The sequence below is a fragment of the Halichondria panicea genome, chromosome 5 (genome assembly GCF_963675165.1).
Source record: "Halichondria panicea chromosome 5, odHalPani1.1, whole genome shotgun sequence".
Taxonomy (NCBI): domain Eukaryota; kingdom Metazoa; phylum Porifera; class Demospongiae; order Suberitida; family Halichondriidae; genus Halichondria; species Halichondria panicea.
Genome location: NC_087381.1, coordinates 333,536 through 346,252, shown reverse-complemented (window position 1 = coordinate 346,252; position 12,717 = coordinate 333,536). Strand labels below are relative to the sequence as shown.

The 12,717-nt window shown below is 40.9% G+C and overlaps 2 protein-coding genes and 1 long non-coding RNA gene across 6 annotated transcripts in view; 2 read left to right on the top strand and 1 right to left on the bottom strand.

The window, feature by feature from the left end:
* Window positions 1-7,751, top strand: part of LOC135336482 (soluble scavenger receptor cysteine-rich domain-containing protein SSC5D-like) — a 33,220-nt gene extending 25,469 nt beyond the window's left edge. The window contains exons 1-8 of one of the 4 annotated variants that reach the window (XM_064532294.1): window positions 4,931-5,057; window positions 5,140-5,341; window positions 5,420-5,568; window positions 5,952-6,141; window positions 6,207-6,352; window positions 6,401-6,590; window positions 6,642-6,796; window positions 7,302-7,751. In XM_064532294.1, the coding sequence (XP_064388364.1) occupies window positions 4,994-5,057; window positions 5,140-5,341; window positions 5,420-5,568; window positions 5,952-6,141; window positions 6,207-6,352; window positions 6,401-6,590; window positions 6,642-6,796; window positions 7,302-7,552 (1,347 nt within the window). In that variant the 5' untranslated portion in view covers window positions 4,931-4,993 and the 3' untranslated portion in view covers window positions 7,553-7,751. Of the gene's footprint in view, window positions 1-4,930; window positions 5,058-5,139; window positions 5,342-5,419; window positions 5,569-5,951; window positions 6,142-6,206; window positions 6,353-6,400; window positions 6,591-6,641; window positions 6,797-7,301 lie in introns of those variants that run through there. The other 3 variants (XM_064532295.1, XM_064532293.1, XM_064532296.1) reach the window with 3 other exon arrangements.
* On the top strand, window positions 2,807-3,453 carry LOC135336659 (uncharacterized). The gene is made up of 3 exons (XR_010394880.1): window positions 2,807-2,939; window positions 3,036-3,231; window positions 3,303-3,453. It is a non-coding gene; the product is annotated as an uncharacterized LOC135336659 (long non-coding RNA).
* An 835-nt stretch (window positions 7,752-8,586) lies between the features above and the next one.
* On the bottom strand, window positions 8,587-12,664 carry LOC135336512 (protein ERGIC-53-like). The gene is made up of 9 exons (XM_064532344.1): window positions 12,435-12,664; window positions 12,072-12,226; window positions 11,861-11,968; window positions 11,540-11,701; window positions 11,187-11,387; window positions 10,153-10,358; window positions 9,513-9,668; window positions 9,078-9,210; window positions 8,587-8,858 (listed from the first exon to the last, which is right to left on the bottom strand). The coding sequence occupies exons 1-9, from the start codon at window positions 12,598-12,600 to the stop codon at window positions 8,703-8,705; spliced, it is 1,443 nt and encodes a 480-aa protein (XP_064388414.1). The 5' UTR covers window positions 12,601-12,664; the 3' UTR covers window positions 8,587-8,702.
* Window positions 12,665-12,717: the final 53 nt, after the last annotated feature.

Genomic DNA, 12,717 nt, shown 5'->3' with positions numbered 1-12,717 from the left:
TCGTCAAATGCCTGTATAGGTACGTGCATGTGGATCACATGACAATCACACACTGAGTTGTTTATAGGAATGCTTGCAGGCAGTAAGAGTTATACATGTACTCTAACAATGGAATTGGTGCCCCATATGTCATTCTGACTAGATAAATTTATTATACCGTAAAATGGGAAAATTTAGCAATTAATTTTGGCAAATTTTACTGAAGATCGCCAAATCAAATTAAAAGTTTACCGATGGACTGCCGTAGTAGCCACACTTGAGACGCCAAACCAATTCAGTTCAAATGGCTTGTTCACTAATATAATACTTGTATATTCGCTGTTAGGCCAGGCAAAGTAGATTCCTTGTTTCTCATAAACTACAGCTTGTGATAAAAGTAGTCTACTTGTCTTTTATTTTACTCTAAAGCATTGACACCTCCTTAACTTAATGGGGGGCTCTTGTGTAATTTCCAAGAACTTTAATACACATGCAAATAATTTTTTTTCCTGTGTCATTTTCTAAGAATTTTAATGACTTTTAGAATATGAACAGATCTATATATACTGGAAGTAAAATACTGAAGTAAAACGCTGTAGAATGGAAGGAGGATACTGCTGGGGAACAGTCAGTGGAGCATCTGCAGGTACTACATGCAGTGAAAGTAAAATAATGTATAGAATGGAGTAAAATGTAAATTAGAAATTGAGATAGATCTATATACTGCTGGAGAACAGTGGAGCAGTTCAGGTACAGGTACACTGTAAAAAATGATTGAAAAAAAGTGCGGTGGACACACTAAAACCGTCGCATATAGCACGCTTTTTTGAAAAAGTGTGCTATATGCGACGGTTTTAGTGTGCTCACCGCACTTTTTTTTTTACAGTGTACAGAAGAATGACACTAAGGAGTGTTGTGTGTACATGTAACAGGACAATCATGCTATTAATTTATCAAGTCCAATAAAAGAGTGTCATGTTTTTAGCTGTTGTAACTATAGCAACGTTTGAGTGCTCGTAATTATAAGGTTCAGTTATATTTTGTAGCTCTTTGTTGTCCCAATGTGATGTTGATTATATATTATTATATATACTGACAGCATTCTCAAGTATCTGATACTGCTCCTATCTGGTTGGATGATCTCCGCTGTGGTAGTAATGACACGACTCTCCTCAGCTGCTCCCACAGTGGACTAGGGGTGACGGACTGCACTCACTCGGAGGATGTGGGTGTGGCTTGTGCACCACAGAACTGTGATGGTGAGTCTGTGTGCAAGATCTGCACGCGTGCAAACACTTTGTATAATGCCTTCAGTTGGTGATTTTCCCGAAATGGGCCTGTTTCAATAGTTAATAATTTTGAATGCCCGTAATTTATTTCACATTCTCAATTATTTTGTAGCCCTTTAAAATAATACCTATAGATCAGTAATTACTATCGGTTCGAAATGTCCATTCATGCACAAAGAAAAGTATGAGCTATAATATAATTATTGCGATGATACTTTATTTATTCTCTCTGCTCTAACAAGTTACTGGTTCTTTCTATTTCTGCAGGCAATGATATGAGCTACATCTACTATTACATGTTTGGTGGCATCGAAGAGTTGGTATATATTCTAATCGGTATCTTCATCTTTTACCTAATCTGCAGAGCGTGTCCAAACAATCGCCATCCTCCGAGACCACCCCCTCTCCCTCGTACCCACGCACATTCTCAGACACACCCACCCAGCAGGACCTCCGGCACTGACGTCACTAGAAATGTTACTTCTCAGCACAGGGCTAGTCGACACGTACCCACTAAAACAACTTGGATTACGCAAGCCCCCCGGACTACCTAATGGTCGTGGGATCTCCGATTTATAAGTTAGAGAAATCCATACGTCCTTCCATCACTGTACCACCTTCTCGTCCCTCCATTACGCTGGCACCTTCTCGTCCCCCCATCACTCTACCTCGTCCCTCCATCACTCTACCTCATCCCCCCATCACTCTACCTCGTCCCTCATTACTCTACCACCGTTCAGGGAACAGGAGGAACAAGACTTTGAACTACCACCCTATCCAACTGACATGGATGATCTAGATACCTTTCCGTTAATATTTTGATGCTATGAATAGCAAATGAATGTGCATGGATGTGAAACTTAATTAAGGTTACAGTAAACAGTTTGCTCATGAATATTCATGATTTTCTTATAATGATTTTTGTGAAACTATAAATGCCATGAGAAAAGTTTAAAGCACATACATGATAAATCATACATGATAAATATATTGGTGTATCATCCTGTATGACAAGTATCAGTCTTCAAAACGTTTTCCAGTGGAAGCTCTGAGCGATCATCAAGTTACTAGAAACAACATAAACTAGTAGTCATTTTAAACTTCCAAAAACACTTCTAGCTCTGTGTTCTTGCTCTTTATATATGATGCTTCTTACCATTCTGGAGGGCGGGTCGAAGCGTTTTTTTCTTTCCAGGCCAACAAACTCTCACAATATAATAATATGTAGACTAACTCCACTTAATGGCGGCCAGAGCCAAGGAAAACAGCCTCTTGTGAGCTTTCAGTAGCCTTTTTTCGAAATATCTCTTCGACCCGCCCTGCATATAGTGAAGCTACAGTAGACTGTACCTAAGCTTTATAGTAAAAATGTCTATTCGAGCCATGAAATGACTACTGCGTTTCAGCTGTACTTCCAGCTCATTCTAGCTGGAAAAGATCACTAGATCAAGCTCATGAATAATTAATGAGCAAACGGTTGACCGCTAACCTATACAGCATGTACGCGCATGCGCACACTTTATCAGCTGTCAACATGGATTGTGAGGAGATAATAGTCATATCCCCTGTGTACGTGTACTGCACTGAGGCATTCATTTGGTTTCAAAATGGCAGGCTCTACAAGTTATTTCTTTTTAATTATCTTGGGCTTCTGTCTTTCTGATACCCAAGGTAAGACTGCATGCTGTTAGGCTATCTGGCTATATATATGGCTACATCATGAAAATACAGTTTGTCAAAACATGACAGTGCATGTTGCTTTTGAAGGTTTTACTAATGGAAACTTGAGGCTGGTAGGCAACTCAGGCCAAACAGGAGGCTCCTCTGGCAGACTGGAGGTCTATTACAGTGGACAATGGGGGACAGTGTGTAACGACAGGTTCGATATAAATGATGCAAGGGTGGCTTGTCGTCAACTAGGGTACTCAACCTACACTCGATACGGAACAGTTGGAAGGCTAGGGTGAGTATCACTGCATGCATGTAATTTCTATATAGCCAATGCAATTATGATAATTATTTCTCTCTTGTAAGTTTCTCTCAAGCATCATCAAGCACTCGGACATGGCTGGACAATCTTCGTTGCTCAGGAGCTGAGACCAAACTGACTGATTGTCCTGCTAACACTATCGGAGCTGGAGATTGCACCCACACACAAGATGTGGCCTTGATCTGTACTACAAGTGACGGTATATCTCAGCAGTTACTAATATTACATCCTTATACAGGAGCTATAGATGTACGGTGATCATGTGCATGTGCATGTACAAATAGATGTAGTGATATTTCAGCATGTACATGCCCTATACATCAAGTTTTCCCACACAGGTGGTGGTGGGTCAAACATCCCAGCTTATTCTGGTGGAGGCGTTGGTTCCTTCATATCTGGCTGTATAATCATATTCTGTTGTATTTTCTGCTGCCGCCGCCTCCTAAGGTCTGATTCCTGTTCCTCCACCACAACAACGGTCTACACCGCTCCACCACAAGTGAGGACAAAGATTGTGTATCGTTCCCCTCCAAAAGAAGACCCTCCACCAAGGTACACAGGTCGATCTGTAGCTACGACTGAAGCCAGCAATCGCTCTTTGACTGCCCTTCGTGTGGTTGAGCGTTTTCAAGGACCAAATGGTTTGGTTTGTCAAAAAGAGCAAACCGCAATTCGTTACACATGAAGTAATGTACGATTAGTGATCTCCAATCCCTATATATAACTTGACTGTAGTTTTCTAGACATTATGTCACAGAACATCTCTATGAACAAATGATTTTGTATAATAATTAGAGGCATTGCATATACTTAAATGCATTAATTGTACATGTATAATTATATACAAATTGAAATATTTTGTACAGTAATTCATGTAATGAGAAAGACGCCTACTATAAGCTAATGATTCATTGCCTCATGTAATTGGTCTATTAGTCACTAGAAAAATTTCTTTGCATTTAATTCTTGAGCTTGTCTATAAATTGAGTAATTTTAATTGTCGCGTCTTCTAAAACGCAAAATTTTGCATCTCGCGAAAATTTCCCGCTATACGGTGGACAAGCTGACGTCTCACTAGAACCGTTTAGGGAACAGGAGGAACAAAACTTAGAGCCACCACCCTATCCAACTGACATGGACGATCTAGATACCGTTAATATTTTGATGCTAAATAATTTCAGATTGCAGAGAAGCAGAGAAGAGAATGTTAATATGGATGTGAACTTAAGGATCTTTACCTAATTATAAATATTCAGAGCACATGTGCATTGCACGTCTGCACGGTTTATATACTGTACAGAGGAGATGGTCCGACAGGCGCGGTGCAGCTCAAGTAATTAGCCTCTGATTACTCTCAGCAAAAACATACGACGTGTGCGGATAATTATTGTTAATTGCCTGAGCTGCACAGCGCCTGTCGTACCTTCTCTGTATACCGTATAGTGGGTATATTTCGAGGGTATAAATTTTCGCGGATGTGCCTTTAGAAGGTTTTCGCGGATTTAATTTTTCGTGGAATAGCGCCTTTTTTGCAGCATGTATGCATGGAATATTAAATTCGCAGTTATAAATGTTCGCGGTTCATGCCTAATCCGCGAAAACCACGAACATTTATACGCTCGAAATATACCCTCTATACGGTATATGGCATAATGCCATAACCTCAAACCATAGATAATAGAGGAATTTTATCAAATGTTTCCTGAGGCTTCCAGTTGGTTTCATTGGTTTCAAAATGGCAGGCTCTACAAGTTATTTCTTTTTGATTATCTTGGGCTCCTGTCTTTCTGACACCCAAGGTAAGATTGCATGCAGTTAGTTAACATTGCATGGCTATTAGATACTGGCTGTTTCAATTTTCATGATTTGTATTTTTTAAAGGCCTTAATAATGGAGACTTGAGGCTGGTGGGCAGCTCAGGCCGAACAGGAGACATTTCTGGCAGACTAGAGTTCTATTACAGTGGACGATGGGGGACAGTGTGTGATGACAGCTTCAGTCTAAATGATGCAAGGGTGGCTTGTCGTCAGCTAGGGTACACAGGTTACACTACCCCGCAGTATGGACGAGTAGGAACATTAGGGTGAGTGTCACTGCATGCACATGTAATCTCTATATAGCCGGTGCAATTGTGATAATCATTCCTCCTATAATTATACAGTTTCTCCCGAGCATCATCATTCACTCGGACATGGCTGGACGAGCTTGATTGTCGAGGAACTGAGAGCAGACTCATTGATTGTCCTGCTAACTCTATTGGATATGAAGATTGCACCCACACACAAGATGTGGCCTTGATCTGTACTGCAAGTAAGATTATCGTGCAGGTTCCTTGTACGTACAGTATTATAGATTATTTACTCATTAGCAGTATACAGCACGAGGGCATGACGTAACAACGTAGTGATTGCTGATTATGTAAGATCAAATTTCAAGGATCATTATACCTAATACAAATTGCAGAATTCTACCCGACTGCATTGGGATTCGCCACGCATCAATGTACTCCAAAAAAGCAAACTGTAATAGGGTAGTGGATGATGCATGCTTTTAGGTATATTAACCACATCCTGCATGGGTGCATGATATTGATATTACCAAGGCATGTACTGTATATATTTGCAACAATACATCATTTGACCACAATGAACAATAAATGCATTATTTTGTGCAACTTGCCTTTTTCCCTTCAGATGAAGGAGACCTGAGGTTGGTAAGCAGCTTAGGTCGAACAGGAGTCTCCTCTGGTAGACTGGAGTTCTATTACAATGGACAATGGGGAACAGTGTGTAATGACAGATTCGACTCAAATGATGCAATGGTGGCTTGTCGTCAGTTGGGCTACGAAGGCTACAGTAACTATGGACGAGTAGGAACATTAGGGTGAGTGTTTCACTGCATGCATGTAATTCCTTTAACCATGCAGTGCAATTATGATCCTCCTATAGGAGCCAGACATCATCAAGCACTCCAACATGGCTGGACGAGCTTCGTTGTGAGGGAACTGAGAACAGACTCATTGAGTGTCCTGCTAACCGTATCGGAGTTGAAGATTGCACCCACACACAAGACGTGGCCTTGATATGTACTGCAAGTAAGTAATGGATGAATATATGAAGTATGCCATTCACTTTTCTTTTAGATGGAGACCTGAGGTTGGTAGGCAGCTTAGGCAGAACAGGAGGCTCCTCTGGCAGATTGGAGTTCTATTACAATGGAACATGGGGGACAGTGTGTGACGACAGCTTCGGCTCATACGATGCAAGAGTGGCTTGTCGTCAGCTGGGGTACACAGGTTACACTACTCAGTATGGACGAGTAAGAACATTAGGGTGAGTGTCACTGCGCATGCATATCTGGTGTATTTATGTATTCATTAACAGTTTCTCCCAAGCATCATCAAGTACTCGGACATGGCTGGACAATCTTCGCTGCTCAGGAACTGAGAGCAGACTGATTGATTGTCCTGCTAACGCTATCGGAGTTGAAGATTGCACCCACACACAAGATGTGGCCTTGATCTGTACTACAAGAAACGGTATATGTCTCAATTTAGTGTTCACAATTAGTGTCTTTATTAATAATTATATAGAATCCGGTTTTGTGCACATTTGTTATCTTTTGACCTTTCAGTCATGTAGGTCACTTAGAGGATTTCACTCTTAAACTCCAGAACACATGTTATCCAAACATATAGCTATTACACAATAACCATGCAATACTATACACTCTGAGACCAAAAGAAATGCACCAATTATGATGGCACATTAATTGCACTGCATGTGCTTGCATGGTGAGTTCCAATACTGAATTTTATTCACTGTGCATGGGAAACCTTTGGAAAGATATGTATAATAGATATGGTAGATAGTGATATCAGGCTCTTGATCACTATCAGGCTGTGAAGGTCTGTTATAGCCTCCTTCACAGATATGGTCATGTCAGTATAATTTATATTATAGCCAATAAATGCCTATTATACTTATTATGTAGATTTTGTAGATTTTGTAGAAGGATAAAAATTGTTTTATTTGCCCACACAGGGTTCACTACAACATCTGGTGGTGGAGATAATGGTGGGTCAAACGTCATTGCTTATTCCGGTGGAAGCGCTGGCTCTGGTACATTCGGCTGTATAGTCATATGCTGTTGTATATGCTGCTACCTCTACATCAAGAAGTCCAATTCCTCCCCCCCATCCAGACAAAACAGTCCTCCTCTATCGACACGGAAATCAGTGAAGATGATTGTTTTCGCCATAAAAGGAGATAGTCCCCCCCCATACACAAGTTGATAACTTGACTATACTATTCAAGTATATAGTGTATAGTGTATATTGTAGTTCCCCTATAGAAATGTTGTCACAGAACGATGAACAATTATATTTTTGTTATAGTAGATCTATAATGATAATAATCCGACTAAAAAAATATGTGAAATGTTGCTATAGGATTGGCATAATATATATAAATATTATAGTTTGTTGGCTCGAAGTAATGATGTGGTCTGGTGCATGGATGCAAGCTGCATGTGGGTGACACAGTTTATGCATCTCCTTCCTCGGCCGGCAACATCACTAGAGTTTTATTTGGCAGGCTAGTCAACGTGCATGTATCCACTAAAGCAACTTGGATTACGCAAGCTCCCTGGGTTATTTAATAACGGTGATAGGATCTCCGGCTTATAAGTTAGAGAAATATTTATGTCCCTCTATTACTCTACCACCATTCAGGGAACAGGAGCCGAGGAACAAGACACCACCCTATCCAACTGACATGGATGATCTTCCCGTTATTTTGATGCTATATTAAAATGAAAGCACCACAGGTGCTGATGCCTCGGTATTAATACACGTACACATCTCTGTAGCTGTGTACACATGCACAATGAATACATTTTTGCATTAATTTTGCTGCATCCCCCTCCTTTTGTGGCCCCTGTCCCTAAAACGCTATGCGGGGTGCATGTTAGGGGGGGGGGGCCTATTGCACTAGCGGTATATGGAACACAGTGTGCGATCTATAAATAGGAGGTTATATCTATAAATAGGAGGTTGCATTAACGGTCGTATAGTTGAGCATATTGAAGGGAATGGTTATGTTTATCAGAAAGAAGTAGCATTTCGGATCATTTCTGAATGAAGAAGTAACGTAATTAGTGATCCAATTGCAACCCTTAATAACTTGCCTATGATGTAGCTCATGTAGATGTTATTGTCTAAGTGTAGTTTTCTATTGAGACACAGAACATCTCTATGAACAATAGTTTTTGTATATAAGCATTGCATGCATGAATTGATTTCTATAATTATTTTACGTATACACTATATTGAAACTTCGCCAAAAATTTATAATAGTTATGAAAATACTTCATGTAATGAGAAAGACGCCTACTATAGCTAATGATTCATTGCCTCATGTGATTGGTCTATTTCTATTTAGTCACTAGAAAAATTTCTTTGCATTTCTTTCTTGAGCTTGTCTATAAATGGAGTAGCCGAGCATCACTATCAGTTGCATCGCCACGACAACCACAAAGAGCCACGGTGTTAGACAAGCCGACGTCTCACTAGAAGTGGGGCACTTGTTAGCGGCAAGAGTCTGTGTGTATGTGTGTGTGGGCGTGTGAGTGATGATGTGACTGTGTGGGCGTGAGTGCGTGTGGGTGACAATAGAGGCTTGGTAAATAATAGAAACACAGAGAGAAGCCATAAAAAAACGGCGTACGTACTTGTACAGCACATTGTTAGCTAATGACCTTTACCATATAACACTGTAACATGCCATCAAGACACACCCACAATACAACCTTTCTCTCACCTTCAACTCAGTGAGCACGCTCTCTATACTCTGTGCCTGAGCCGACACCATCGCCTTGGTCTCGTACACCGGCTGCAGCTGCTCGGAGAGGGTCGCCTTACCGCCCTCAGGCACTGTACGGTCCATTGCAGCCCTGCATAGTCATGGAGGAGTATAATCACACAGTTTAATATAGCATCTCGGTGCGTAAACATCCTTCAATCTATAGTTCTACATTATACAAATAGTCAAATACACGACATTGTACTAGTCCTATATAATTATATGTACACTACAGCAACACATCAATACTGCACAATCAACAGTGGACAAGGTTTGAAATTTTGTAGGGGAAACTGGCTAAAATTTGAAAACAGGTTATAGCCTTTGCTATAGGCGCACACTGAAGACACAGTATAATTATGATACACTAGATCACATGATACAGGTACCTACCTTAGGTCAGCCAGCTGGTGTAGAATGTTTGACTCTGTTGTTTTGATGTGAGATATCTCTGTTGCTAGTGAGGAACCGACAGCGTCCATTGGTCGACCTCTGTCCACGCCACCAGCTCCACCAGTAATGAGCAGATCAACCTTTTGAGCGACAGCCCTGCATGTGTGTGTGTGTGTGTGTGTGGAGTGTGTGTGTGTGTGGGGGGTGGGCTACATAAACAAACACTGGTACATCTTCTCGCAGAAATGAATAACTAAGTTATGGCTATTCAACATAATTATACCTGTCTCTCATACAGTGTACTATTACTATCAAAACTTTTCGAACGGCCATAACTTTAGTTCTAGTGACCCAATTTCAATGATTTTCTGATTTTCTGAAAGCTTGAAAGGAGCTCTTTCAGTTGGTACGTTCAAATCAATATTATTTTTTGACCGATTTTCGTCAAAATAAGATGGGCTATAGCCCATGGTAATTTTCCGAAAATGAGAAATTTGGTCATGTTGCAAATTTGAAAGCTAAGCATTCCATTTTAAAGAGTTCTTTTTAAGCTCTCAGAAAATCAGGAAATCATTGAAATTGGAACATTTTAACAAAAGTTATGGCCATTCAAAGATACTACAGTTTGTTAATGAATCACCTGATCTCCCGATGCAGTGCAGTCTGCATGTCAGCGACCAATCGCATGCTCTGCTCAGTCTCCACCTCTCGTTGCCAGTCATCCACACTTCCCTTATTGTGCTCCTGTTGGTACGTGTCTCGACGATTATCAAAATCCTTGGCCATTTTGGCATACTGGTCGGACAAATCATTCAACTTCGTCTCGTCAACTCTTTCCTGGGCTCGCTACAAAAGAATAGTTCCAAATTTCATAAAATAATTATAAGCTCATCATTAGATAGGCCTTTTGAAAGGCTACAAAATACATTCGAGACACCTTATAGCCATTGAAATAGGCCCTTTTCAAAATGCTTTGAACATTTTGACCTGACGACATTTACTACCTGACGATATTTACTGATACCGTATATGCTTGATCAGGAGCCCCGGCTACTAAATGTTTCATTTTGCTGGAAGAGGAGGCTACAATTCAAGAGAGGCCACTGTTCAAGAGCGGCGTTTATTAGCTCCAGATAATTTAGTTTGTCATCAAAAGTTGTTTTCACCTGCATAAACTTGAACTCTGCCATGAGAAAGTCTTTGTGAAGCACTAACAAGCTGCTACTTGTAGCTACGTACATGTAGCTAGCTGCTAGTAATAATTTTTTTGGCTGCCACGTGCAGAAATGCTAGAGTCAAAGTTCACTGAGGCTACTATTTGAGAGCGGCTACTAAATGTTTCATTTTGCTAGCAAGGGAGGCTACTATTTGAGTGCGGCCTTTATACAAGAGCGGCCTCTGATCGAGCATATACGGTAATTATAAACACATCATTAGATAAGTATTTCGTAAGTACTTTAAAGGGCTACAAAATTGTGAAATTGGACCATTAGGTTACAGCCACTCAAGTGAACTATCGTATATCCGGTTTCTAAGCTAATTTTCGTATAATTCGCAGTCAAAAGACACGTAAAGAATTTCCTATGTAATTCGCAATAGTTAGAAACATTGATTAACCTTACATTCGAAACCGATATACGGTAGCAACAGCACATACAGTGTATACTCTTGTACCTCTTGTGCTTTTGTTTCTAGGGGGGTGATAGAATGTGTGACGAATGAGAGGACATCGTGGTCGTCAGAGAGACCCCCCGTGGCTGCACTGACCCCCAGGTAACCTTGTTTAGGTAACCATGACAACTCGGGCAGGTGTTCCAGCTTGGTACACAACTCGTAGTCGTCTTCTGTGAGGCTAACACCTTCGTGAATCCACACCTGTGTGTGTGTGGGCGTGAGTGTGTGTGTGGGCGTGTGTGGGAGGGCCCGGTAGATAGTGAAGTAGGTACTACAAGTTAAAAATGTTCAGCTACATGTACATAAGTATAAATCTCATAAAAATATAAAGTAGTACACAACCTGAGGCTCACCTCCAAGGTTCCTCTGAGATAGACCACCTTCATTTTGACGGGGTAAGGCCTGTTCCTAAAGTCCTTGACACAACCACCACTCTCTGTGTTCTTACCATCCGTGTGATGTTGGTACTGCCTCGTACCGTCGTTAAGGACGACTTGGATACGAGGGTTGTCGTGCTGTGTGTGGAGTGTGTGTGTGTGTGTGTGTGTGTGTGTGTGTGTGTGTGCGTGCGTGCGTGCATACTTCTAACAACATAACTTGTGTATGCTATGCTTGGGAATACACGTACCTTCACAAACAGTGAAGCTCGCTACATCATTATTATAATTATTTACTTGACCGTCGTTGTCGAAAGAGTCCATGATAATTCCAAGTCCCTTCCACAACTCTGTGTTGCCATAGACACTGCCCTCCGTACCCTTAGACTCAGTGAACCATACCGCCTACACAAAACCACTGGTAAAGGGTCAACACACAAACAATTTATAATTATAGTAACGATTACTGTCTGGTAAAGGGTCATCATAGTAACAAGAGTGGACTAACCATTCCATCAGCTCCGTTCTTAAGTCTCCCAGTAATCCTCATGCTAATGTCCATCATCCAGTGATCAGCGGCCAATGGGTTTACAGACCACACCCACCCTCTACGACTCTTGACGGACGGGCACACTCGAATAGACTCGTCACTCGCAATAGCACCTGAAATTATACAAATTATACTTATAGATTGAAACAGACCAGAGATCACAAGAAGTGCATGTGCATTACACACAGACATTAATAAATTTACACAGACAGCAAATCGTGTGCAAATGAATACCGTAATGACATTTATAGTATATACAGTACCATATTAATAAACCGTATTATGCAATTCCCAAGTACGAATGATGCGATATCGACTTACTTCCTCCATGTTCCCAGAATGGTATATGTCCCTTAGAGTTGGTGAGGTGAGGTCCCTTGAACGTGTGCTTATACTGGAACTTGCTGTGTATTTGGTAGAGTTGTGGCAGGCCTCCATAAACACTGTGGCCTATAAACAACAACAGTAAGCAGCTTCGGTAATCCATCTTCTTTCTTGACGACTTCCAGGAACAAAGGAACTGTGAGTAATATCAGAGTCTGGGTATGTTTTTCGCTTAATTAGAGCTGATTGACTGACCGTAACGTGTTCTAATCACTTCAAG